Source organism: Pezoporus flaviventris, unplaced genomic scaffold (assembly GCF_033815535.1).
Source record: "Pezoporus flaviventris isolate CSIRO_AGI_PZ_B2104156 unplaced genomic scaffold, CSIRO_AGI_Pfla_v1 ptg000001l, whole genome shotgun sequence".
NCBI lineage: Eukaryota > Metazoa > Chordata > Aves > Psittaciformes > Psittacidae > Pezoporus > Pezoporus flaviventris.
The window spans coordinates 12,744,524-12,770,566 of NW_026892549.1; the positions used below are offsets into that span (position 1 = coordinate 12,744,524).

Here is a 26,043-nt window from a genome sequence, read left to right on the forward strand (position 1 = left end):
CTTTGAACTCTACTGCTGGGGCAATAAGTAGGGCAAGGTGCATGAGCCCATTTTCCAGCTGAAAAAGATTCTCAGAGCACTGATTTGTGTCAAAGGTGAATTACTGCTTTTCAACAACAGATACCAGGCAAAACAGAAGAAAAGAGGAGTTGATTTTACCCATTTGTCAGTGATGCCCTGCCTAACATGCAGTCCCTTTTTCTACCTAAAATCTTTCACCAGTGGCTGATAAGGGTCTGAGAATTTGTTACTAAATACTTTGTAATAACAATTAGTTGTTACTCCATTAGCTCTGCCTGTGATTAGCTGTGGCCAAAAGGCATCTGTTATTAGCTTCCTTGAAGGTATGGGAGTATGGCTTCTTGCTAGGTTGCTACAGTAATAATGGTCTGTTATGTTCAATAGGCAAATTTTGCTTTATTTTTTTAATTAGGTATGAGATTTAGCTTGACATTACAGTAACCAGTTAGAAGAGATGATTGTCTCGATATGTTTTCTGACTTGCTTTTACAAACAAACTTATGACAATAAATAAGTCTGTAAGTCTTGCTTTATATAGTCTTCTGACCTGATTTTTGTCTGAGATATTAATGATAATAAATTCTCCAGTGGTTTGCTGGGAAATGGAAACACGTCATTGTTTTTTGTTTTCTGTGGCTGACCTGAAAAAAGAAATATTTTCCTGCCAGTGTTGTGTAGTGAGTCATACAAGAATTTTTTTTTACTGTGAGGACACCTTAAACATTTGTTTACTTTCCAGTCTTTAGAGAGACTTTGACTGAAAACATACTTTTGCTTTCTCAACACTGTACTAGATTTCTCTGAAATTATAAAGAAAATGCCCCAACCATTTTTCTTTTTCTTTTTATTATTTCAGGGGCCAAAAGACAGGAAGTAGCCTTAATGAATGGACTAACTGTTAACTTGCACCTCCTGATGGTACGTCTTTGAGATGTATATTTCATGTCGTGTTGGCAAGTATTCTTTTTCCCTTTCCTTGTGCACGTAAGCAAAATGTTTCCTGAGGACCTCACAAATACAGCACTGGATGATAGCCTAACTTTTCTTAAGCCTTGGGAGTTGTATCTTGAATCATGTTTTGTCTTGTGCAAGACCTGTCTCCACTTGCTGTTAAGCAGAAAAGCTGGACAGAAAAATATTTTCAAGGACTCTGGAGGGCAAGTCTGAGTTGTTCTTTCATGTGCTCCATGTCATCCTCAGGAAGGAGATGATATTAAAGAAATTTTACAAATAACATCAAATTTGATTTTCATACCAAATTTCAGCTTAAGAAACAATAGCTCAAGTGTGAGCAAGACAAAGCTGTAGTATCAGTCAAGCTTAAAATGCAGTTACACACACGTGATGGCATTTTGAGTTATGCTGGTTTATATATGCCTGCAATGTGCGTTTGATTTTTATAACATAGTGACCATAAATGTAGCTTCCTTATGCACTGTCTCTGTGGCTACAGACAGCCTGTCTCATTCTCTAGTATTTCCGAAGATTTGATTCAACTTTGTGAAGACGTGAGGTTTCATTTTGTGTGGCTCACACAAAAATATTTATTCCTGGGATATGCTCCTTTGTAGTGTCTCTGACCTTTGTTAAATTAAGAGCCCTGAAGCAGGACAAGTACTAAGCAGTACCAAGCCAATTTACCTGGCTACTCTGCCCTGAATTAGTGTAATGAAGCCAGACTCATGCCAAACTGCTTGAGTACAAAGCCTGTGCTGAGCTGTGTGTAACCACTGCCAGCAGGAACAAGAAGGCTTGTAAACCTTCTCCTAGTCCTCTCAGCCTAGTGACAATCTCAGCTTGCCTTCATGTGAAGGACTGAGATGGAAAACCATTCACCTAAAGGTGCTGAGATAAGGTCTTTGCAGAAGGCTTAGTCCTCTGGTCAGTCTTGTTTCAGAGGATGGGATGGTTTGATAACTAATGCTTTAGGGGAGGACTGGAAATCCGTTTCTTTTGCATTGTTTTCTACTCTTCAGCTGGGTATGTCTGTGGGATGGCACTGGGTGAAATCCCAGCTTCCCTGGATGCAGTCAATGCTTTGCCATCAATTCCTGTAAGTGCAAGTTTTCACTGCTGGTTTTTTATGGCTATTATGGATACGTGAAATGCAGTATTACGGTGTTTTCCTACTTTGATGAATGTTATATGGACAAAGAAATATTTGTAACTTCGGGGGAATTTTCTGTAGTCTGCATGAAAGTAAGCCAGTCTTTACTAATCTATATGCTGGGAGAGTCTCTCTTATCTCTGCTTAGGTACATTTCAACATTATTTTTTTTTTTTTTTAATTTTTAACAGCTATCTTTCTTTAAGCCTACTCCAAGACGCTATAAAATTCTTCTAGAAGGCAAAGCATTTCCCTCTGACCATGTAAGAAATTAATATTTCACCATATTTGTATTATTAATCATGTTTTTCCAAAGAATATTAGTAGCCTGATTTGAATATTTATTAGCTCATCTTGTCCAAGTAACATTACAATAAAAAAATCTGTCAGAAGCTTTTGAGCTCAGCATATTTTACAGATTATAGCTTTATTCCTTTTGTTCAAATAAAATATGTTACAAGAGGAAACGACTGAATGGGTACATTGATTTATTAGTCTTTTTAAAGACATTGAACAAACTAATGGGCTAAATCAACTGAAGTTGTAAATTTTTTATTAATTCTTGTTGCTGTTTTATTTTATGGAGCCAAATCAATACAAACTCACAACATTAACACTTAGATATCCCCAGACAGAAATGGAAATGTTTGTTTGTAGCACTTTAGATTACTAGTTCAAACATAATTTTTCTGCTATAAAATAGAAGACAATAGCCTGTGCACAACAGCTTAGAGCAAATTAATCTTTGGTTTTGTGGCCCACTGCTATTTTATCATCAATACCATAAACCCATGGAAATTAATAACAAATTTGATCCCTAAGGTGTGATAAAAATGACTCAAGCTACTAACAGGTTTATTTGTAATGAAGATGATGGCACAGATGTATAAACCTCAAATTACCTTCATTCTAAGTAATGTTCATATCAATCCCACATTTGTTCCAGGCACATTTGTACATTTGGAATCCATTTGCTTAAATTTCTATGGCACCTCAGTAGTAACCTTTGCAACTGCTGTCACTTCAGTTCCTGTCATGTAATTTTGAACCATTTTATACCATTATTCGTTGATTTTAATGTGATCTCCAGAACAATTATTTATTGATAAAATCAGTAGATAGTATTTTCAAAATAGCTTGGGAATTTAGAGCTCTCATTTCCTCCTAGCTATGCAGGAAATTGAAGACATGAGGATAGCGTGGCACAGCATGTATGTGTTGGCCAAAACTCATTTGCATTGAGAGCAGTGCATATGTGACAGGCTGGGATGTCACATAGCAGCATGTGCTACCAAGCCAAGTAGCTACCCAGGGCCCCTGGAGAGGAGATGTTCAGTCTTCTCCTTGGTTGTTATGCATCAGGCTTTACGTGCTGGCATCTGGTTAATCACATCCTCCACCATATTTCCACCCTCATTCTGAACTTATGCTGTAGGGTTTAGTTTTTGACTCTGGCCTTGTTGTCTGACGATGTGAATTGAATTCTGATCTTTTTCAAACAAAAAACTATGAAGCTTTCAGTGGAGTTGGGTTAGGCTTTCAAGTGTTAATTTTAGTGAAAGGCAAGGCATCTGAATCCCTTTTCTGAAGTTCTGAGGTGTCTGTCCATTTTTCTTTTAGTTCTTTTATCACGTACTTGCGCTAACGTGCTTTGCATGGAAATCTCTTTCAGTATGCTGTTGAGTCTCAACTTCAACTTCATGGACTTGATGTGGAGAAATGCATGCTCATGATACAGCCACGGGAGGTTGGTGAGAAATATGTCAGTTGTGCTTGCTGTCATAATGGGCAGAAGCATGTTTCATGAGAGTGTAGTCATATATTCTCAAATATTCTAGTATCAGCCTGTGGAAGTATTAATTTGTTTCTACTAATACATTTAGGTAAAATTTATGAATCATGTAGTCTCTTTCTGTGTATATTTTTTTGGTTTTAGAACACATTTTATAATTGTCTGATTCAACTAGTTAATTTTGCTTTACCAAAAAAAAATATTATACCTTATATTTCTGTTTGCAAAAAACTGATGGCATCCTGAGACAACTGAAAAATATAGTATCTAATTGAGAAACGCTCTTGTCCTTTTAATGCTCAAAGGTAAAAGATTGCCATAACATAAACAACACTGTGTCTGTACCAGGATAGGCTAAGGGAAAGGTCTGCTTTGAGTAATGTGTTATTCAGATTAATTTGAAAGACTGCCTTCCTTTGCTTTTTAATATTGGGAACTTTGCCACCTTACTATAAACTGATAGTGACCTTTTGCTTCTGAAATCTGAGCCAACTTGTGAGTAAAGAGCCCACTCCTGACTGCTTGATAGATCTGCAAAGATTGTTGAGATAATAACAGCTACTTTCAATTCAACAATCTTGTCCAAGCTCTTTTCAGTAACATGTCTAATTTAATTCTAGAGTTTCACTGCTTAATTGATCCCTAGGTGGTGCTATGTTTTACATGATTCCTTGCTAGGAAGATAGGAGGAGGATGAGGCAGTAATTTTCTTAAAAATAGATCAGAAATGAGGTGGCTTTTTTTTTTTTTTTTTTAATTCCTCTATATTTAATGACCCCAGGTTTGGGGATTTTTATACTTTTGATGATGTGAGACTTATTGTTTTTAAAATAAAAATATGGCAGATTTATAATAGCTTCCTGTGGGATACAAAGTTTATCAGAAAAGTACAGCATGAAACTGATAGAAAACTTTAAAGTCTTGTGGATGTCACAAATTTCAGCTGCCACATAAAAATCATTATGTAGGCTATTTTTACCCAGACTGTTTTTACTGTAAATTAAAACAGTCTGAAATATTAAGGAGTATGAAGCATGCTAGAATATGAAGTGAATAGACTTTTGGGTTTAAGTGGCACTTTCAAGATATGTTTGCTAATGATTTCTTTTTTTTTTTTTGAGGTGGCTTGCTTATATGCTACTTCATATATTTCATAGAAATACCTTTGTATATCATAACTATACTAAAGATTTGCTTTTGGTCTCCTTATGCAAGCAGCACAGCTCATGGTAAAATACAGATTATGAAGTAAGAAATGACAGTTTTATTATGCCAGAGTTGATATAAAATGTGTGCTTTAACTTTGTTTTAGGGAGAGGAGACCCTGAGGACTGAAGATATCCTTGCTGTAATTGAGAAGGAAGGGGACTCTATCGCTGTCATTCTCTTCAGTGGGGTGCAGTACTACACAGGACAGTTTTTTGACATCCATAGAATAACGAAGGCTGGCCAAGAAAAGGTAAGGTTGTTCCAGACTCATCCTTTTAACACCAATTTTAGAACAATTTTTCTGTGAAATATTTATAATGTCTACTTTTTCTGGAAAAAAAAATGGAGCATATGCAGAAACCTGTGGAACTCTGATAAAAAGTAAAAGCAGTCTGTGCCCAGATCCTCTGGGGGTTGTGTGCTGCATGAAGAAATAGTCCTGTGAGAACAATCTTGCTGGAATGACTTAAACAATATGGAGAGATAATTCATGACTATTAACTTCTATTGGACTTTTATTGAAGGATAGAATTTCAGGAGGTTCAGGGGAGAAGGAGGAGGAGGTAATCACAGCTCTAATCTCTCGTTGTTAGTTTGTGTTAGATTTCCATTTTTTTTTGGCAGACTTTCATTATTTTCCTCCTGTCCTGCGGCTTTGCTGTGGCAGTTTTTTCCCCCAGCGTGTGGGGAGGTGAACTCCCAATGGAGCCAGCAGTGTTTTGACTCAGCTGATCAGTTTTCTGGAGGCAGGCACAACATGGGGCACATCAATGTCTTAAGACGGCTGTATTTTAATGATGACTCAGCCTTCTGAGCTTGGAGGCAGTGTGTTCTATGGACATAGCTGTAAAACTTCTTTAACCATCTCTATTGGCTTAGGAATCCAAGAGAAAATATTTTTTAATTAAGTCTTTTTATCAACAGGAGGTCACCAGGCTTTCCTTAGGGGCAGTCTTCTACTGGATGCACCTTATCTCGTAAAAGATTAAACCATTCAAGGACTTAGTATCACTGGATTTTGGCAAACCAGCTAACTATTTATAGTTGATGTTTTAACTCCCTGGGGAAGTTCCTGGCTCACAACAGGCTATACATTTTCTGTTGCTGTAGGTTTGTCAGTGGAAACTTTTCTGGAGGTCAGGGAGTAACTTATGCTGCTGGAAACTGGTGGTAAAGTCTCCCCTGAGAGAGCAGAGCAGGTGTGAGGGCTAGTGCAGGGCCTGTGGGACATTAAAAGGGAATGTTCTCACAGAGCAGCACCTGGCAACAAAATTGTTCCTTAACCCGGAATAAAACAAGACTGACTTATGACATGGATGCAGAAAAACAAGGGAAAAACAGAAATGGGGGGAATCAGCTGCAGGGGCAAATGGGTCTGTGTATTAGCTCCATGCAACTCAAAAAGCACCTTAATGGTGTTTTCCTTGAGGGTCTTTCAGTATTTTGCTGACCACAAATAATCAAAAGACTATGCTAAAATGTTTGAAAGGGAATACAGATTATTAATAGGATGATGCCACCCACTGCTCTGTTCTCTCTCACTCCTGGTGGCAGCAAAGCTTTTGTTCAGCCACCAACACCTACGTGCCTACGGTGATTTTTTTTCCCTGAAATCTGCTGTGATGTGTCTGAAAGGTGTCTGAGAGAAAAATCTTTCTTCTCTACTGTAAATATGAATATTCTGGGAAAAGCCTATCACTTTACTGCTTAACTAAAGATGCTCTCTGGACTGTGGGACACGTGCTTGGATAAGTTGAAGTGTTGCAGTTTCACTGAAAGCAATAAACTATCCTAAAATGGTTGAGAACCTGTATTCTGGGAGAAGAGTAGTCACTCACAGTTTATTATCTGGAGTGAAAGTGGGTTTGATGTTTATATTATCTGATATAACCAGGACTTGTTGGAGAAAACTTAAAATTTCTATAAAGCAATACAAATAATGCTATTAACTCAGGGGTATGTGCTTCCACATGAATATACACAAAACCACTGCACATTTATAGTCTGTGTCATGTTACTGAAGAGTAGAGCAATTTCTGACAGCATTTCAGTACTCTAGCAGTCACAAGTAGATGTCAAATGTCCATTTCCACCTGCATGACTGTTAGAAATGCCATAATGTAGAAGTGAATCTCTTCTTCCAGAGATTTTTAAGAAATGGGAAAAAAAAAAGAAAAAGAAAGTATTTGCCATCTTCTTTGTGGTTAGAATATGTAGGACTGGGATGCGGGCAGGTTCATGACCTATAATGACATTAGTGTATTTAAAAAGAAAAAAATAATTCAGCCTGAAAAAGTGTTTGAATACCCATAAGGCTTGAAAAGTATGAGCCACCCCTGTTTTTATTTCCGTACTGTCAGATAGGCTCAGCTCAATGCCCTTGCAGATTCTGCCCCCTGGGTTAAGTGATTTTTATGTGTTTATACAAAACCACGATGTAACATGCTGCCACACCACCCTTGAACATCTGCATATGGCAAATATTTACTTGAACAGCTACAAAGTCAGGGTTTCATGAAGAGTTTTCTGTCTTAATGTTGATAGAGGTATTCCTCTATCCTGCTACTTCTCTTAGTCTCAGGGCTTCTGGTTACCAAAAGTCCCCAAATGCTGGATTTTCAGAAGCAATTAGCTTCTCTCCTCTTTCCCCAGGTCAGAGATGATGTTAGAGCCACCATTGGATTAAAGGGTAGAAAAACACCAATACAATAACAGGAAGACCAAATCAACAACAAAAAAAAAAAAAAAAAGAAGAAAACCCAAACCAAACAGCTGTTAAACCAGAATCATTAACATCTATGTAATGTGTATAGGCTCAGTTTCTGTTTGGTGGCATCCAATTAGTCCCTGTTGCCAGACTGATGAGCTTTCAGGACCGTAAGTGCATAGATTTAAAGACCATATCTCCTTCAAGAGCTTCTGGATTGTCTTATACATAATACATCATCACAGAAAGGTTGGAAGTCCTTTAAAATGTGTGTTAAGAAAGGCCAAGAAGTCATGTTCATAGCAGAAATGCAAGGCTCTCCTTCCTGTTTGTGAATGATGCCATGCTCCTGAACAGGAAATAGCTCGGGGGGAGCTGACAAGCAAGAAAGTCATAAGTGGAGAATACAGGGTGGAAACATCATTTGAGAAGAGGACGGAAAAAAAAATCACTTGTCAGACAGTACAGCAGAGTGAAAAGTCCTACGCAGATAGTCTTAATAATTCTTTCAATGCACATTTGAAATAAAATCCTGCAGTGTTGTGACCTATCACGGCTTGACTAGAGATTTGAGCTGCAAGCTCAGAGGTCTGGAAAATGTCCTAGGATGCTTGAGGTCAATCATTTATGAATTAAGTTACTGATTTCCTTTTACATTTTTTAAGCCAATTTCCTAAATTCTCTGCGTACATTAAGATTCCTCCCAGAGTGAAAGCTCTGCACATAGACAGCTTCATTAAGTCATTAAATATTAAATGAACTAAATTAAGCTTGAAAAATTACCTCAGGCTATTTTTCTATCTTAGGTCTCTCAGATAAATCAAAATTACTATGTATTGTGCAAGAAACTCATCAGCAGGCTGAAGAGGGTGTAACAGTTTGCCTTGTTTCATTCTTCTGAGCTTGCTCTAGAGAATGGAAGGGGTTGAGTCATGTTATTCTTCTACAAGTGGAGAAATGGCTGACTTTTAGGAGACTCTACCTTTCAAATACAATTTTCATTTCATAAGTTATATTGTACTTTCCACTGACTCTGTACCATATGTAAAGTATTTTAATCTCTTGAGTCCCGGTAGGAAGAGCTTTAAGATCCTTCATCTTAATTTCTTTTCCTGTCTGTAAATGTCCCAGCTTTGCTGGTCTGAAACTGTCATTTCTCTCCTGCTCTCCAAATGTCATTGTCCATGCTGAGTTGTTACCTGCTGGTTATCAGCAGCTACCCAGACACTTTGCAGAAATGACTTTTAGATGTTAGAATAAAAAGGAAAATGCAGGGGAGAACACATGTCCTCCTCTTTGCCCAGAGCAGATGGAAAGCTCTGTTTTCCCCTTAGTCTGGGGAAGCAAAACTCCCACGCAGTCCTTGTTCTGCATGGCTTGTGCAGGGAGAGCTGTTTTAGTTTGTTTTACTTTTTCCATGCAATCTGTGTGGCTAAACATTTGCTGTTTGTGTGACTTTAGTGCCAGACACCTACCAGGGAAAGCAAGCCAGCACGACCCAACTTACAGATGATGACTTGAATGAAATGGTACAAATGTTTCTGAGATGATGCAGGAAACCTAGCAGCAATGAACCCAGATTTTCAGGCTAAGCTTTATTAGTAAGTTAAATAGTGTCCAGGAAGACTTACCAACCAATTTCAAAGTGCTGGGGAGAAGTTAAAGAGGTTCAAGAAGATGGTGGTATGTTGTTGGCCCTCCTGTTTGAGGGCTATAAGCCCACGGTGTGGGTGCAAGCTGGTCTACTCCAGCCAGTGTCAGTGCCCAAGAAAGTTTGTGCATGTTGAGTTTACAGATAAAACTAATACCTGTAAATGTTTAAATCCAATCAACTGAAATTTTGAAGTTAATTCCTTAAAAGCCTACAAAATCTTCTTGTTCTCTCGCAGATTGTCTTTAGTTTGCTGTAGCAGAACCAAGGCCATTTTATCTCTAAGAGCATTCCCATGAGCATTCAGTGCTTCAGCTTCTCTGCATTAGCTTCACCATTTAGTTGATTTGTCTTAACTCACTTGTGTGTGTGTCCCTATGAAGACAAGCCACCAAGGATGTGAAAGCTGGGCTATTTATTGGAACTTTGATTCCAATGTTTAGATGATGAAACTGCCATGGCAGTGAGTTTTCTTCCCATCATTTTGGAGTGACTTCTCAAGCTGATAACTTCACCAATACCTCCATTAGAATTAGTGTGTCACATCTTAAAATGCTGTTTCATTCAAATTGTTATCTAGTTTATACAGAAGATTAAATATACAAAAGAACTGATTAAATAATTTAGCTAAGGCTCCCTTTGTGCAAGAAACAGCAAGAGATTCTTAAAATCCTCTGGTTTATTATTGGACATGAATTTTTCTGCAGTCTGTGCTCTCACTCTTAGTCCTGCCATGCTGCTTGCAAGCAAGCTGTTTGTGTTTTAAAAGCAAAATGCAAAATAGCATTTAATTTGTAGTCCTGGCACAAAAGGCAATTTTATTTTCCTGTGCTTAAATAAATAGCAAAGCTTGACAGAACTTTTTAGTTTAAAAATACTGCCATCCTGTGGTTTTTTGTGTACAAAACTGCTACTTTTTGAGGTACATCTGTGGTCCTTTTATGTGTATATATATATATATAGCGACCACATATATATATATATATATTTTTTTTTCTCCCCAGTGCCCTATGCAAATTGTGGTCGTGACAAATACAACAGTTTTCAGAGAAATGACAGAATATTTTGTAACCTTTTAGGGAAAAGTACAGAAATGTTTAAGGTCAATGTTTTGCATCTCACCTATTTGGATTCCCAAAGAGCAAGATCCTCACAGTTTAAATACCAGGGAGTCTTTAAGTATAAGTACATAGTAGAATGTAATTGTTCATGAATATTGACATCATTATACACATTAGTATTTTGTCTCTGCCTAGAGCTTGTCATGCCATACAACAGTCTGAAATTGTTCTGAATACTTATTTCAAGTGATTTCACTTTACTGCATGAGAAAGGACTTAGGACTCTAAACCACATCCAATCACTCCTGAATATAAGCCCTCTAAACAGTTCATGGTTTCTACAGATACCTATGGTATAGAAAACTTCTTTCTAGTAATAATGCAAAACAGATGGGACTTTATAGGGAGCAAGTAAAGCTCTAAAGATGTTTTTTTCAAAATATTTTTATAGTGATGATTATCTTGATAAGTAGCATATTACTAATCTCTTTTCTGCAGGGCTGCTTTGTTGGATTTGACCTGGCTCATGCTGTTGGGAATGTAGAGCTTCATTTGCATGACTGGGGAGTAGACTTTGCATGCTGGTGCTCCTACAAGGTAAAATAGATTCACTGTTTGAGCCTATTTTCCATAATGTCACTTATGATGGGTCAGCAAACAGGTCAGATGAATAAGAACTGCACCTTAGCTGTTAATCAAGACTTGCATACATGTTTGAACCAGTCCCAGTGGGGACATGGAAACTGACTTTGTTATGAGATGTCCAAAAGGTAACAGTATCAACGACCTGCAAGGTCTTGTGGATGTGAGATGGATGCTAGTGGTGGTTAAACATCTGCTCTGAAGCACACTCTGGTCTCCAGTCACAGTATCAGGGGCATTTCTTTTATTTGTCATGCAGAGAAAGTTTTGTGGCTATAAGCTTTTGTTAAGTAGTCCTTAAATAAGAGAATGCTCTTGTCTAAACTTAATTTCAGATGATAAAACAAGGTATGTTTAGTTCTTTTGACTTCTCCTGAGTTTAAGAACCAACAGACACAGTCAGATGAATTGTTTGATGACTGCTATATGTGTTTTGGCATGGGACTGTTTCAGCCATACTTCAATTTTCTAACCTTTTGTCTGTTACACTTCAACTATCATATGTAAGCCAAGGAAGATATTTTTAGGACTAATCTGAAAAAATATATCTGCTTTTATGTACATCAGCACTTTGAGACAAATGCTAAGATCTCCAGTTAAAAAACACTAGAATTGTTAAAATTGGTCTGTTTTATAAAGCAGGGTGAGGGAAGTAAAGCTATACTTTACAGATAATGAGCATGAAGTGTACATGTTGATTTATTCTTTGCAGTATTTAAATTCTGGAGCAGGCGGCATTGCTGGTGCCTACATTCATGAGAAGCATTCCCGAAGTATTAAACCAGTGTAAGTACTTTTCTATACCCAAATAAAAGATGTTGTGAAGTTCAAATGGAAAAATGACTTCCCTTTGAGCTCAGATTTAAAAGTGAAAAGGTGTAAAGGTTCTTAATTGTATCTATGTGGGTATGCAGATATGTATACATATGAAGAAGAAATTTCCCGTTTCAAAAAATGTCATTGAAGTAATATTTTTACTGACTTATTCTAGTAATGAAAAGGGTAGTACAAGCTTAGATAATTTATCTGACTGTTACCTCAGATGGGTTGTTTTATGTTAATTTCAGTAAATTTTGAAGTTGTTAAGGTACATGTTCACATCTTAAATGCATTTCCTTCTTGAAGTCTGCTAACAGTTCTAACCCAAGTATAAATGAGAACGCTTATAATACGAAACCCAAATAACCTAAATCACGCCTATGAGACTGTTTAATGTAAAGAGAATATTTAATATCTTCTTTTAAAAATGGATTTTTAAAAATTATGGAAGTCTTTTCCTGGTGAGCAAAATCGAAGACAATTTCAACTCTGTGTCTAATAGCTCTTTAATACTGGCATGTTTATATTAAAATTGTATCCACTGGTAAAGCTAGGAAGCATTACATAGAGATATGTGTTCTCAAAGACTGCATAATCCATGAAACGCTGTGCTGTCAGCTGAGGTTAGTTGCATTAACACCCCTCCCCCTTATTTAAAATGTTATATGACTGCATTTTACATATATATATGAAGAACAGTAGGATTAATGCTTCTAATGCACTGACAAATATAAACATTTCTTTCTGGCTATAATGCTTGAAGAAATTGCTGGCCCTTACTTTTATTTTAGCTTGAAGAAAGCAAACTAAATCAGGTTTCAGAGAGAAATAATATTACAATGAAAAACTTCACTATACTGTGTGCTGGTTTCAGACTGTCTAGACTCCCAGGAGATAATGAAATAATGCTGATAAGTTCTTCTTAGTCACCCATAACAGAAAACTCATTACGATGACATATGATCTGTTGTAAACTGATTTGATCCTCATATGTGAACACTGGCAAAATATTTCAAATATCTGGATACTTCTTCTGGAAAGGCATTGTGGATTTTGTTTGTTTGTGTTGGTTTTTGGGGGTTTGATTTGTTTTTTTTCTTTTCCTGCTTCCCTTTTTGCCAGGTGTGGGCATTGCTCCTATGTCCACACCTCTGGGTCCTGGCTGTGGGGATGGGGAAGATTGCTGAGCAGTGAAACAATGTGGGCCAGCTAGAAATCACAGAACAGCAATAGGAAGTATGAAGAAAATCTCAAGGACTCTGAGTTTTTTTGACTCCCTGACGAAATTTTGCAACTTTTGTGAGGGTACTGTAGGTAAGAGCTTAAATTAGTTATTCCTGTACCAGCTTCTTCATACACAGCCATTAAATTGTGCACTGAATCTGGATGCTGAATGTCTTAAATAGTTGCCCATATGAAATAGGGTTTTTAGCCTGGGGCCCAATTAAGGATATAATTCCAAACTTCCTGCATAGACTCTTTGCATTATTTATTTTCTTTTTTTCCATATTTCCTGAGATTTGATAATCATTCATCAAATTGTTTGTAGTAAATATGCATTACTTTTCTTTCTTTATGCATCAACCAGCCGTTTCAGGTCTCCAAATAAGGCAGTGAGACAAAGGAGAATTTGTCTGTGTCAAAGTATTCAATTTTATAGCTGATTTAAATGCAGAGCAATTTGCTGTATGTTGTACAATCAAATAGAGTGAAATTTAACTGCTCTGAAGTTGCAGGTTTTATGTTGCATCTAAAAAGTCTTTGGCTGTCATCTGAATCAAGGATGACACCCAGTGGCCAGATGACTTCATTCTAAATCAAAAGCATCAAACACTTATGTTTCTTTGCATCTCAGCCCACACAAGTGGCTAATTAAATTCCAATCCAGCTGAAACCATTTTGTCATTTAAACTCTCTGAAATAATGTTTTTAACTCATAGCCAATATTCTGCAAGTCACTTTACCCACCTATATAGATTTCTTTAATTTATCTCATCCTTCATATTTTTATAGGTAGCTATTTTCATAGCAAACTAATGTATTGTATGCCAATAAAAAAACATATGTTCTAACCTTAATCAGAGTGGCAGACCCAGGACATTTGCCAAGTGCCTTTGCCTGCTACTGACTGGGTCTGGGGCAAAAATGACTTGGGTGCTTATTGAAAACGAAACAACTCAATCCGAAATTCTAATTTCAGCCCCCAAGCCCATCACCAAAGTCGTGTATGTATTTTATTTTAAATTACTTATTTTTATGAGAATGCTCTTATTTATGCCCAGGGGCTTCATAGTAAGAGCAGTGTAAGGAAATAGGCATTCACATTGTAGATATGCCTAGTTTCAAAAACTGGATTCCTCTCCAGTTGCTCCTCAATCCTGAGCCTGCTCCCTGGACAACAAAACACTTATTTGTAGCTGCTATTTTTTTAAATGTAACTGGATAAAAAGTTGTTAATTTAATAGCCTTACCCCCGGGTACTGGGGGCCATGCCATAACTGCTTTGTATTTTGAGTCTGAAGAGATTGTGGCAGTCTAACTGCAAACTTAAACAACTCAAACCTGGTATTATTCAGTAATACTATACCATGTCCCAGGAGACAAAAGGAAATACCAGTCCTGCTCTTCTTCTTAATGGATGTGCAAGCTTCCCACAAGAGCCAAAAAAGTTGGTAATTCACTAACTCGGGAAGTGATTTATGCCTAAAAGCAAGGTTTGATCCTTCAGTCTAATGGCTTGCAGATGGAGGTTATGGGCAATACAAACTCGTTTTGTGACACTGAAAAGACCAACATGCACTCCCTGGCTTAGCTGCATGTCATGGTTTAACTCCAGCCAGCAGCTAAGCCCAACATAGCTGCTCACTCACTCCCCTGCAGTTGGATGTGAGAAAGAATAGGAAGGGTGAAAGTGTAAAAACTCATGGGTTGAGATAAATGTCATCATAGGGTCAATCAAAAGCCATGCATGCATAAGCAAACAAAATAAGGAATCCATTCACCACTTCCCATGGGCAGGCAGGTGATCAGCCATCTCCAAGAAAACAGGGCTCCCTTGAGCATAATAATTATCTCATACCAGCTACTATAAAGAAAATTAACTCTATCCCAGCCAAAAGCAGCACGCTAGGGTTAGTTCTCTAATTCACTGGAAGGGCCATGGGTCTAAAAGTTACATGGTGTGACCAACCTAGTTAACATCTGCACCCAAGAATGTTGAATAGTCCTTTGTTAGTCCCATTTCTTCCTAGAGCAGTAAGACTGAATCAGTCTGGCATATATGCGTCCAATATATCCTTATTCTCTCATGATCTCACCTCCTTTGGAGTCTGTTTTAATACTCAAATACCTTTTTTAATACCTGCTGTATATATCACAATGCAATATATTTCCAGCTAATTGTGCTAGAGTGATTTCTTTATGAGAAGGTTTCAGATAAAAAAAGACCTGGACAGAGCAGAGTTATGAAACACTACTGAAACTGTTCAGTCAGTGCAGGCTAAGCCTGTGCCACCAAGATTCCACAGAATGCAGTTATGTGGGGTTTTGTCTGTTTGTTTCTTTGTTTGCTTTGATGCGTGTGGTTGTCCTGAGTTGAGCAGTAACAGTCATTTTTCTCCTTCTTAGTAGTTAGTGCAGTGCTGTGGTTTTGACTTTTGGCCTGGGAACAGCACTGATAACACTGATGTTTTTAGTTGTTGCTAAGTCATGTTTAGCCTGGCCAAGGACTTTCTCATCCTCATGCTCTGCCAGGGAGGAGGGGAAGCCAGGAGGAAGCAGAGGCAGGACACCTGACCCAAACTAACCAAAGAGGTATTCCATACCACAGTACGTCATACCCAGGATGTAGGACTGGGGGCAGTTACACAGAAGGACTAGATCACTGCTGGGGTTGGGCTGGGTATCGGTCCGTGGGTGGTGAACGGTTGTATTCTCTTCCCTTGTTATTTCCCTTATCATTATTATTATTGGTGGCAGCAGCAGTGGTTTGTGTTATACCTTAGTTACTGGACTGTTCTTATCTCAACCTGTGGGAGTTGCATTCTTTCGATTCTCCTCCTCATCCCTCCAGGAGTGGGGGGAGGAAGGGAGGGGAGTGTGTAAGGCCTCTATGGCTGAATTGCCTGCTGGGTTTAAACCATGACAGTGGTGTCCCCCCTTCCCCCTTTTTTCTCCTCATTTCTCAATTTCTCTATTTATAAAAAGGATAACTAACATCTACCAATCGGTTTAGCTATAATGAAATGTGAATGTTTGTGAGTACCTAGGGTAGTAGGTACAGAAGTCAGTTGTTCACAACAGAGTATTTGCAGTTGTAAATGTGCCTTGAGTTCAACTGTGCTGTCAACATGGGATAAGGGACGGGAGGGGACAAGCATGCAAAGTCCTGAGATAAGAGAAGAAAAAAAAGTCCTAGTCAAACCCCTGTAAGAAATAAAGCACAATTTAAAAAGATGAAAGGGAAATAAATGTATGTAAAGCAGTCAGCAGAATAATAGATAAGCCTTGGCAGAGGATTAAATGAAAATTGTACACAGTCTAGTGTTTAAAATTAAAGGATTTATCAAGACTTAACTTTAGCATACACTAGAACCAGGTAGAGTTTAAAAATTCAATGTTTGTGTGATGTGCAGAAATGCTGTATGTGCAGAAAGCAGCTGATGTCCAAAGAGCATGTCTGCTTTTACTATAGGATAAAAAAAAGTATCAAAGAACAAGAAACAAAAAAGTAACTAATTCAAATTAGCTCTGAGAAACACAAGGTATCTTCCGACATTTTCTTCATAGACACAGGTGAGATATCAATCCTCTTAGATAACTTTCCTTTTTGGTGTCTTGATTCCAATGAAATGCCAGATAACAAATGGTTTCTCACAACTTCTTTATAGAGACCAGGATTGATTTTTGGTATGTGAACTTTTACTCTGGCATGAGATAAACAAAAATATGCTATTCCAGCTCCATACATCTTCCCCTTCCCATTTTTCCCAGGTGCTTTGGGTCCCCACCCTGCTCCAGTGCAGACCCTCTCTGCCCAGTAACTGATTTGTGAGAGGTTGCTCAACCCCCTCCAGGGCTGGTAGATCCAGCTGAGTTTTTCTTTAGTTCTATGATGAGACACCACATTATTCTTTTCTGAATTAGAGCTACATAATCCCCAGACTAAGTAAGTGAATCTTCTATGAAACTGCTGAAAGTGTAGCTTTGGAGCAATGTGAGCTGGGAGCAAAGGACAGTCATGAAAAGATTGGGTAGGTTGTTTTATATTGGTTGTATTGGATCTTGTTTAAAATGCTTTTAGGAATAACAGGCTAAGATGGTCGAATTCTCACTCAGAACTGGTAGATTCAAGGGTCAGTATCTCAGCACTACTGAAAGTTTTAGCAGAACAGAGCACCTTGGCCCAGCCAAGGAAGACATCTGAAGGAGCAAGGTGGAGACTTCCAGGGAGCAGCACTGAATGTAGCAAGATGGAAAGTCAGTGATCACAAGTGGAAGTGTACATGCCGCTGTTTCCAGAAGGGCGTGTCATTGGTCCTAATGGACTCAAAGTGTGGATTAATGTATGGATAAACTATTCGTGGAACACGTGTGTTCCTGAGTACATAAAGTGTACCATACTGAGGTAGAAACGAACTGCTTCTTTGCCAAGGAGGTGGGACCAATTTAGTTCCTTGAGCTAATTTAGAAACCAAAAGTTAAAATCTCCCTTGTGAAGAGACTGTTTAGGAATCAAGGCATTGGCTAATTAGGCTTAATTGCATTGTCTTGGGACAAGTGATTTATTAGGCCAATCTAGACCCATGATGGGCCTGAAGGGCTGTGTTCCTGGATTGAAAACTGAATGGCAAATATCCAAGAGCATTTTTTAGCTTTGGAGTGAGTCTCTGGGAGGAAAAAAGAGAGAGATTAATGTGCATTCACATCATCTGTTCCCATTCTCATTTCTTCAGCTCTGTACCTCCTTCTATGTGGCTCCCATGCTTGTCTCCTTGTTCTGTCAAGCATTTTCTTTCCATCTTCCCTTAAATCCTCCCTTGTAAGTAAACTGTATCTTCAAGCAATCTTGTTTCTTTTCTTGTTATAAATAATGTAATTCTTTCATCTCTGAAAGTCTTCCCCTGATTTGTCATCTTTGCCCTTTTTTTTTTAAGATTTTTTTTAAGATTTTAAGGTGTTTGAGGGAGGAGCTATATGTCTCTTTGTAAACCCACAGGGCGACACTCAAGTAAATGTGCCATATATCAACTCTGCATCATCTATAGGATAGGTGGTGTATGAAAGCAATGTGCTGTTTGCATTTCCTGTGCCCTGTGTGTACTCCCATGCTACCTAGACACTCTTAGTTTTGAAAAGTCAAACCTTAAAATTAAGCATGTAGAAAAAGCAGTGACATGGTTCCTGTAAAATTTCTCAAATATAAAGTAGTGTCTTTAAAAAGCATGGTGGTGGACTGATTGCTGTTTTTCATTTATAGCATGAGTTACAGATATTTGGGGGGCAGATTTTATGTATATTTAAATCTTTGCTGGACTTGTTCTTCCTTTTGTCCAAAACCCCACCGACAATATGCAGAAATGTCATTCATTATAGCTAATGACATTTCATTATAGCTAAATTGATTGGTAGATTTTCGTTATCCTTCTTTTTAAAAGCAGAGAAATTGAGAAATAGGGAGAAAAAAAGGGGAAGGGGGGACATCACACACACCAAAACAAACAGAAGGCATAATGCTTGTCACAAAATTTTATTTTATTTTTTAGATAATTCATCTTATAAGATGGAGGCTGGTCAAATTCTTGCAGTAAGGTTTAATGGTATTCATTCTTCAGTAATTATTCACTAGATTAGTGAGTTTACATATTAATTCTCAGTAGAATCAAATTTCTAATGCCTGTCTCCTTCTGCAACACACTGATGGGACATACACCATTTAGTTTGCTCTGCCATGGCCCTTTTCCAATCCCAGCCTTGGAAATGAGAGGGATGTGGCTGTGTTCCTTGAGGATGTAGTTTTCCATCTGCCACCTCTAGCTTTTCTCATCATATGGTGTAAGACACAATTGTTTGAACACGTAAAAGGAACACAGCAGGCTTAGCCTGATGGAAAGGTAAATGTAGCCTGGGGGCAACTCTTGCATCCCCTTTAACTAGCAAGGAAGAGATCCTGGGGCTCTCCTCAGAACCTGTATGGTTTCTGTGATTCCCCCCCCCCACATCAAAGGACACATGGTGTTAACTGCTTTCCCTTTGTGTCTCTGTTCTTCACCTTGAGACAGGCAGTTTTGAAAGCACTTTGCTGTGTCTTGATTTCTCCCAGTAAAAGGAGGCAGTGAGTTAGTTTCCTTCTGAATGAACTTGCAGAGATGCAGTGCTCAAGCTGGTGTCACAAACCTCTAACAAAATGGAAAGAAGACATTCTTTGCCTAACTTTTTAATAGGTCACAAAGAGAGAAATTATCTTCCCTCTTATGCTTATGTCTTAATCTGTACATTTCTATATCTACCTAAAAGAACCTTTCTTTCTTAAGGGGGGGAAATTATTATTTTCAACAAAACCCATCAACTAAATCTTCTGCTGTTTCCACTAAGAGCTTGCCTGCTTCTGTGCAGAAATGTACTGGAAGGAATGCAATTTTGCATTTGGGATTTCCTACTATATGTTGACTCACTTTTAGTATTTGATAATTTTTCACTTTTCCTACTTCAGATTCCCACTTTTCTTACTTTCTATGAATCAAACCAAATCTAGGGTGGGTTGCTTCATATTTCAGGAAAAAGCAGAGGTCATAATCCTTACATTTGAACTAATAAATATCCTAGTATGACAAAGTCTTGCATTAATATTGTGATTACCATATTAGAAAACAACAAAGATCCAAGGAAAAGCAACGTCTCATATCTAAAAAAATTTATATTATAGTTCAGTCGGATACATATATTATTTAGAAATCTATCTGGATATCATCCCCTCAAAGATTCATTCAAGGTATTGAGGAAACTGTATAGTTCAGTAAATGCATCACAGTAATCAAAACTATTCAAGTCTCCTTTATGTCAAAATTCACATTTAACAGTAGCTCTAGGAGGGATTGTTGCTTTCGATTCGTGTTTAATTTAATCTATTTGAAACAGCCTAGAAAAAATTACTGATTTCTTTAAGAATGTAATATGCCTTTTTATCACCATAATATAATTGGAAACTATTCAGTACTTTAGAAAAATCGCTGAGAACTTTATTAATATCTCTATGAGTAAATTGGCTCCCTGCTTGATTTTTAATTTTTAGTGTTAGGCAGAATATTTTATTTCCCCTTGCTAAATGTTCCAACATATGTTGGCTGTATTCCTCCTTTTCATATATCTGATATTTGGCTACTGAAAGTGATCTATGAGCACTTTATAATAGTAGTTGTTAGTAAGCTGATTTAACAGTTTTTAATTCAACTTCATTAGCCTTAGAGGGGTTGGTTTTTTTGTGATATCTTTTCCTGGGATTTAATTTAGGCTCCAATTTTGTCTGCTGCTTGATCATACCTTTCTTTTGCCTGATCATGGCGAATGAAATTATCATCCCTTATTGCAAGAGCCTTGGAGGTTTGGCAGAGAGCTCTGTAAATCCAAGGGGCCCTGATTGGATTCACAGCATTGCAGCCATTTCTCTTTCTCATGCCCTCATCACAGAAACTTGTTTCCTGCTACAAAAGTGAACTCAATCTCCTTTTGTTTTGACCTGGAGGGGTAATATGGAGGGACATGTTGAAACTGGTGTATTCCCACTCGTGTTGAGTCTAAAAGACTAACAAGGAAAAAATCAATTCAAGAAGAGTGTGTGTACCCTTTATCTTCAAATACCTATCAGCTGTAAATCACCTTGCACTTGATTGGCCGACCAGCCTCAGCTTTTCACCCAAGAGTCCCTTTAATTGTGGCAACAGTTGTGTTAAATTTTTCACCTTGGAAAACAGTGAAGCTCCAGGAGCTGCCCAGCTTCTTTTGGAAAAAGCATGATTACTCAAATATAGAGTTTCCTTAATTTCACCCATCACAGTTGCATAGTTAAGCAAGTGTCATTGTTTAGATTATGAAACTGTTTTTCAGGATTTTGGTATTTGCTTTTTAAACTTGCTGCTAGGCAGAAAGTGAAGTTAGCTATTTTTTAACCAAGAGAAGCCTCAAAATAGAGAATAAAACTCATCTCTGTTTAGATGGTATTGAAAAAGCAAGTTAATTTACAGAAGAAAACTTGTCATGTTATTAGCCCCTAATACAATCTTATGACTTTAGTCTTTTGACAAAGTAAAGCCTCGTTGATATTAAATATGAAAAGTTACTACTTTCACATTAAGGAATTTTGATTTTTTTTCTACTGAGTTCTAAAAGGCTCGTCAATTAATAATGTATGGTATTGCTTACAAGTCACATATGCTTAATAATTAAGAAACATTTGTAATGAGATTAAAAGGGTAAAGAAAGCATCAGAGGATGTACAAGTCCAAAACTACAGAAGTCTGAGGCTAATAATTACCTGGGCTTCAAAAACTTTTCAAATTCTAACAACAGATCTTACTTAAAATTAAGAAAAGACATTGCACAGAAGAGCTTAATGAAAGAAGTCCAATCCTACAATTTGGGCTAAAGAATATCGAAATAGACATAAGGGAGGGGAAAAAAATAAGAAAGAAGACTTTAAATATAGCTCCTGGCAATCTTGACAAGGTTTTCTGAAGGAGACAGTGAGAATTAGGTTTCCAAATACTGCTAGAGTCTAACAGGGGCTAGCTACTAACTGCCTTAATCCCCTATGTGAATCCTAGCCCATATATATATCCATATACTATTAAGTATACTCTCTTACTGACAGCTTCACAGTATATGAAGAATTTCTCCTACACAGGAGGGTTAAAATCTTTAAATTCTGCATTTCAATGATGAATCTGGGGGTCACTTTTCAATCATTCTTTGTTTTGATTAAGCAGACCCCTCATCACCACACCAAATATGGTTTGAAATCTTTTTCTCCCTTCCAGCATGCTGTCGGCAGGGGAGCCCTGCATCAGAGTAGGACCTTGATGTTGTTGCCAGAATGGAAGGGATGGAGTTGCAGTGAAATAACATTTTTCACCCACTTGGGCTTCAGCTGTAAAATACCACGTAGAATTAAGTGATAGAAATATCGTTTGGGTTTGTTTTTTAATTTTTTTTTTCCTCAACCTAAGTGCCAGTTAGGTGACATGGATCAAGAAAAATACTCATTTCTGAATGCAACAAAAGTGTAACACTGGAAACTACTTTTGAGCCTGAGAGGATAATTCAGGGAAAGTCTGAGAGGAAGGGGGGAAAAAAAACAGTGGCATCATCCATTACCTCCAAATCCCTTTCCCTATCTGCGTTTAAGAAAATCCAGTGTAAGATACTCCATGTCAATCTTTTTTCTCCATTCTTACATGGTCCTTATTACAGTAAGTACTTAAAACCATTTTAACAAATATATTCTCACCACTCACAGAAGAGGGCAGTACTGAGCAGCGTTTCTAGAGATGAGGGTTTGAGGCGTGGAAAGACTAAACGGCTCATCCATGATCAGACAGGTCTGTGATAGCAAAGAAAATAATTGAAACTCCTCACACTCTAGTCAGTGAGCCAAAAATATGCTATGCAAAGCAATGAGTATTTTTTTTTCCTCATTTCTTTAGCGTGGCGTTGTTCTTACGTTTATTCTGAATTTTGGTATTGAATCCAAAGATGCTTGGGCTTACAATAAAATTAATGCAATAAAAGCGAAATTAAAACATATAACAGCTGCAATTAGAAAACTGCAATAAAATTAATGCAGAGTAGAATGCAAAGACTATGCCCCAGCTGTTGAGTCTGAGGATCAGGTCTGTGCTCAGAGTTTGTGGAGAGCCATTTGTAAATGCGGGTGAGACTAAGGTGGCTTTGAGTGGGTGATACAACTGTTCATATGAGTTTGGTTACTGGGATGTGTCATGAGCACCTCTGCTGAGCAGCCTTGGGAGGCTGCAGGTACCTGGGACTGGCAGCAGGATACCATCCGCACACACACCACAAGCTGCCCATTGCTCAGAAAACCCTTTTGATCAACTATGTGTTATAACAAGACAAGAGCACAGTTTGAGTGCAATTACACATAAAAGGCAGTGACCAGTAAAACATTAAGGTGCACAAGTCAATGGGACCAGATGAAATACATCTGTGGGTCCTGAGGGAACTGGTGGATGGAGCTGCCAAGTCATTATATCTCATATTTGAAAAGTTTTGACAGTCCAGGGAACTGAAGGAAAGGGAACTGCTGACTGGAAAAGGGGAAATATAACCCCTGTTTTTAAAAAGAAAAAAAAAAGGAAGACCTGGGGAACTACAGGCCAGTCGGTCGTATCCCAGTGACCAGCAAGATCATGCAATAGATCCTTCTAGAAACCATACTAAAGCACATGGACAATAAGGAGGTGATTGGTGACAACCAGTGTGGCTTCACTAAGGGCAAATCATGCCTAACAAATTTGGTGGCCTTCTACATTGGGACCATGGCATTTGAAGATAAGGGAAGAGCAACTAACATAGTTGTGCAAGGCATCTGACGCTGTTCTAAATGGCATCCTTGTCTCTAAATTGAAGAGACATGGATTTGACAGATGGGCCACTCAGTGGATAAGGAATTGGCTGGATGGTTGCACTCAGAATTGTGGTCAATGACTCAGTATCCAAGTGGAGACCCTTAATGAGTGGTGCCCCCCAGGGGTCAGTATTGGGACCATTGCTGTTCAGCATCTTTGTCAGCAACATGGACAGTGGGATCGAGTGCACCCTCAGCAAGTTTGCTGATGACACAAACCTCTGTGGTGTTGTCAACACACTGGAGAGAAGGGGTGCTGTCCAGAGGGACGTTGAGAGGCTTGAGAGGGGGGCTTGTGAGAACCTCATGAAGTTCAGCAAGACCAAGTGCAAAGTTCTGCACTTGGATCAAGGCAATCCCAAACACTACAGGCTGGGTAGAGAAGGACTTGGGGGTGTTGACTGATGAGAAGCTCAACATGAGCTGGCAGTGTGTGCTCGCAGCCCAGAAAGCCAACTGTATCCTGGGCTGCATCACATGGAGTGTGACCAGCAGGTCAAAGGATGTGATTCTTCCTCTCTAGTCCACTCTCATGAGACCATACCTGAAGTACTGCATTCAGTGCTGGGGCTCCCAGCAAAAGAGGGATGTGGACCTGCTGGACTGAGTCTGGAGAAGGGACACAAAGATGACCAGAGGGCTAAAGAACCTCTTCTATGAAGACAGGCTGAAAGAGTTGGGCTTGTTCAGCTTGGGGAAGAAAAGGCTCTGGGGAGACCTTAATACAATCTTCCAATACCTAAAGGGGGCCTAAACGAAATCTAGAGAGGGACTTTTTAAGAAGGGCATGTAGTGGTAGGACAAAGGGGGAATGGTTTTAAGATGAAAGAGGGTAGATTTAGATTAGATATTAGGAAGAAGCTCTTCCCTGTAAGGGTGGTGAGGTACTACCACAGGTTGTCCAGAGAAGCTGTGGATGCCCCATCCCTGGAAGTGTTCAAGGCCAGGGTGGATGGAACTTTGAGCATCATGGTCTAGTGGAATGTGTCCCTGCCCATGGCACGGGGGGTGGAACTAGGTGATCTCTAAGGTGATCTCTAAGGTTACTTAGAGAACCCAAACCGTTTCATGATTCTGTGATTATTCTTAAAGGTCTGTACCGGAACATTTGCAAAATTAGACCTTTCTTTTCCCAGACACTGATTTTTAGCACACTTCACAAAATGGGTTTTATCTGCAGTGCAAAGGATGTAATTTTAGAGTCCTGTTACTAACAAGTTTAAGGGTTTTTTTAAACAGAAGCACATTATGTAAGGATTTTCAGAGCCTTCCACATTATGTATTTTGCAAAGATTATGGTTTGAATTCAGAATCAATTTGGATCTTGGTGCCTTCATTTTTGGAGCAGGAATAGTCAAAATGGTGACTGCATTTCAAAATACTCATTTTGCATGCAGAGTAATAACTCTTTAATAAGAAACTTCATTGCAGTATCTTAATGTGCAATTTTATTGCCTATTATTTTTAGTGAGCATTTATAAAGTGTTATGTTTGGAGTTTAATACCTTAGCTATTTCCTATCACAACAGGTTAAAATTTGGCATAGCAGTGACAACCTTAATTTCAAAACTTTCACAGAAAATTGCAAAGAGCAAATTACTGTTTCTTGTTAATTTCTACACTTCGAAGCCTGTCAACATCAATGTCAAATAATGTGACATTTATATGGACCATTAGATCACCAAGAGTGTAGGACCAGAGCTGTCTCAAAGTTGATAACCTGTAGTGACATTTCTGAAGTTCTAGAACAACCAAAAAGGGATGTGGGAGAGAGGGAAGAAGGAGAAAAAGCAAATTGTCAAGGTTATGGTAGGAAAGGACAAGACAGCTAAAACTGTTTTTTATTAAAAAACAAAAAAAAAAACAAACCAAACCAAAAACCTTCATTCTGTCATTTTGGAAACGTTCTGAAATTTCAGTTTCCATGTTGGAAATGTGTTGCCACAGCAGAAATCTGTTTGTAAGCCAGCTTCAGAGTTAACAAGTTTTGAGCATTCAAAATGCACCCAGCATTTTTTTCATCAGGCTCTATCTGGGTAATATTGTGGTTGATGTTTATTTTGTCTTTATGATGTATTCCAAATAGAATTTTTGTTTCCTCCTTGCTATAGTGTAATAGTCCAAATGTTATATTTCCCATGGAATTTTTCTGGTTTTAAAATTTTGGAATTCATGGACTGTATGTGTCATTAAAATTAGCAGTATGATGTAGTCATATACAATATTTAGGTAGATATACAGTTCATATTAAGTATCTGGAATATCTTTTATGATTCAAAGCATCAGTAACTAATTCACATAGGCAGAAACTGCGTTATACTTGAGGTATATTCATTTTGGCAATATAATATCTTATTTGAAATGAATATATATTGCACTATTAATTTTCATGGGCC

The 26,043-nt window shown here is 38.1% G+C and overlaps 1 protein-coding gene across 2 annotated transcripts in view; it reads left to right on the plus strand.

The window, feature by feature from the left end:
- KYNU (kynureninase) overlaps positions 1-26,043 on the plus strand; it is a 57,706-nt gene that overhangs the window by 22,588 nt on the left and 9,075 nt on the right. For both annotated transcript variants that reach the window (XM_061445180.1, XM_061445188.1), the window contains exons 5-10: positions 878-939; positions 2,320-2,391; positions 3,801-3,875; positions 5,233-5,379; positions 11,047-11,145; positions 11,903-11,976. In XM_061445180.1, the coding sequence (XP_061301164.1) occupies positions 878-939; positions 2,320-2,391; positions 3,801-3,875; positions 5,233-5,379; positions 11,047-11,145; positions 11,903-11,976 (529 nt within the window). The remainder of the gene's footprint in view (positions 1-877; positions 940-2,319; positions 2,392-3,800; positions 3,876-5,232; positions 5,380-11,046; positions 11,146-11,902; positions 11,977-26,043) is intronic.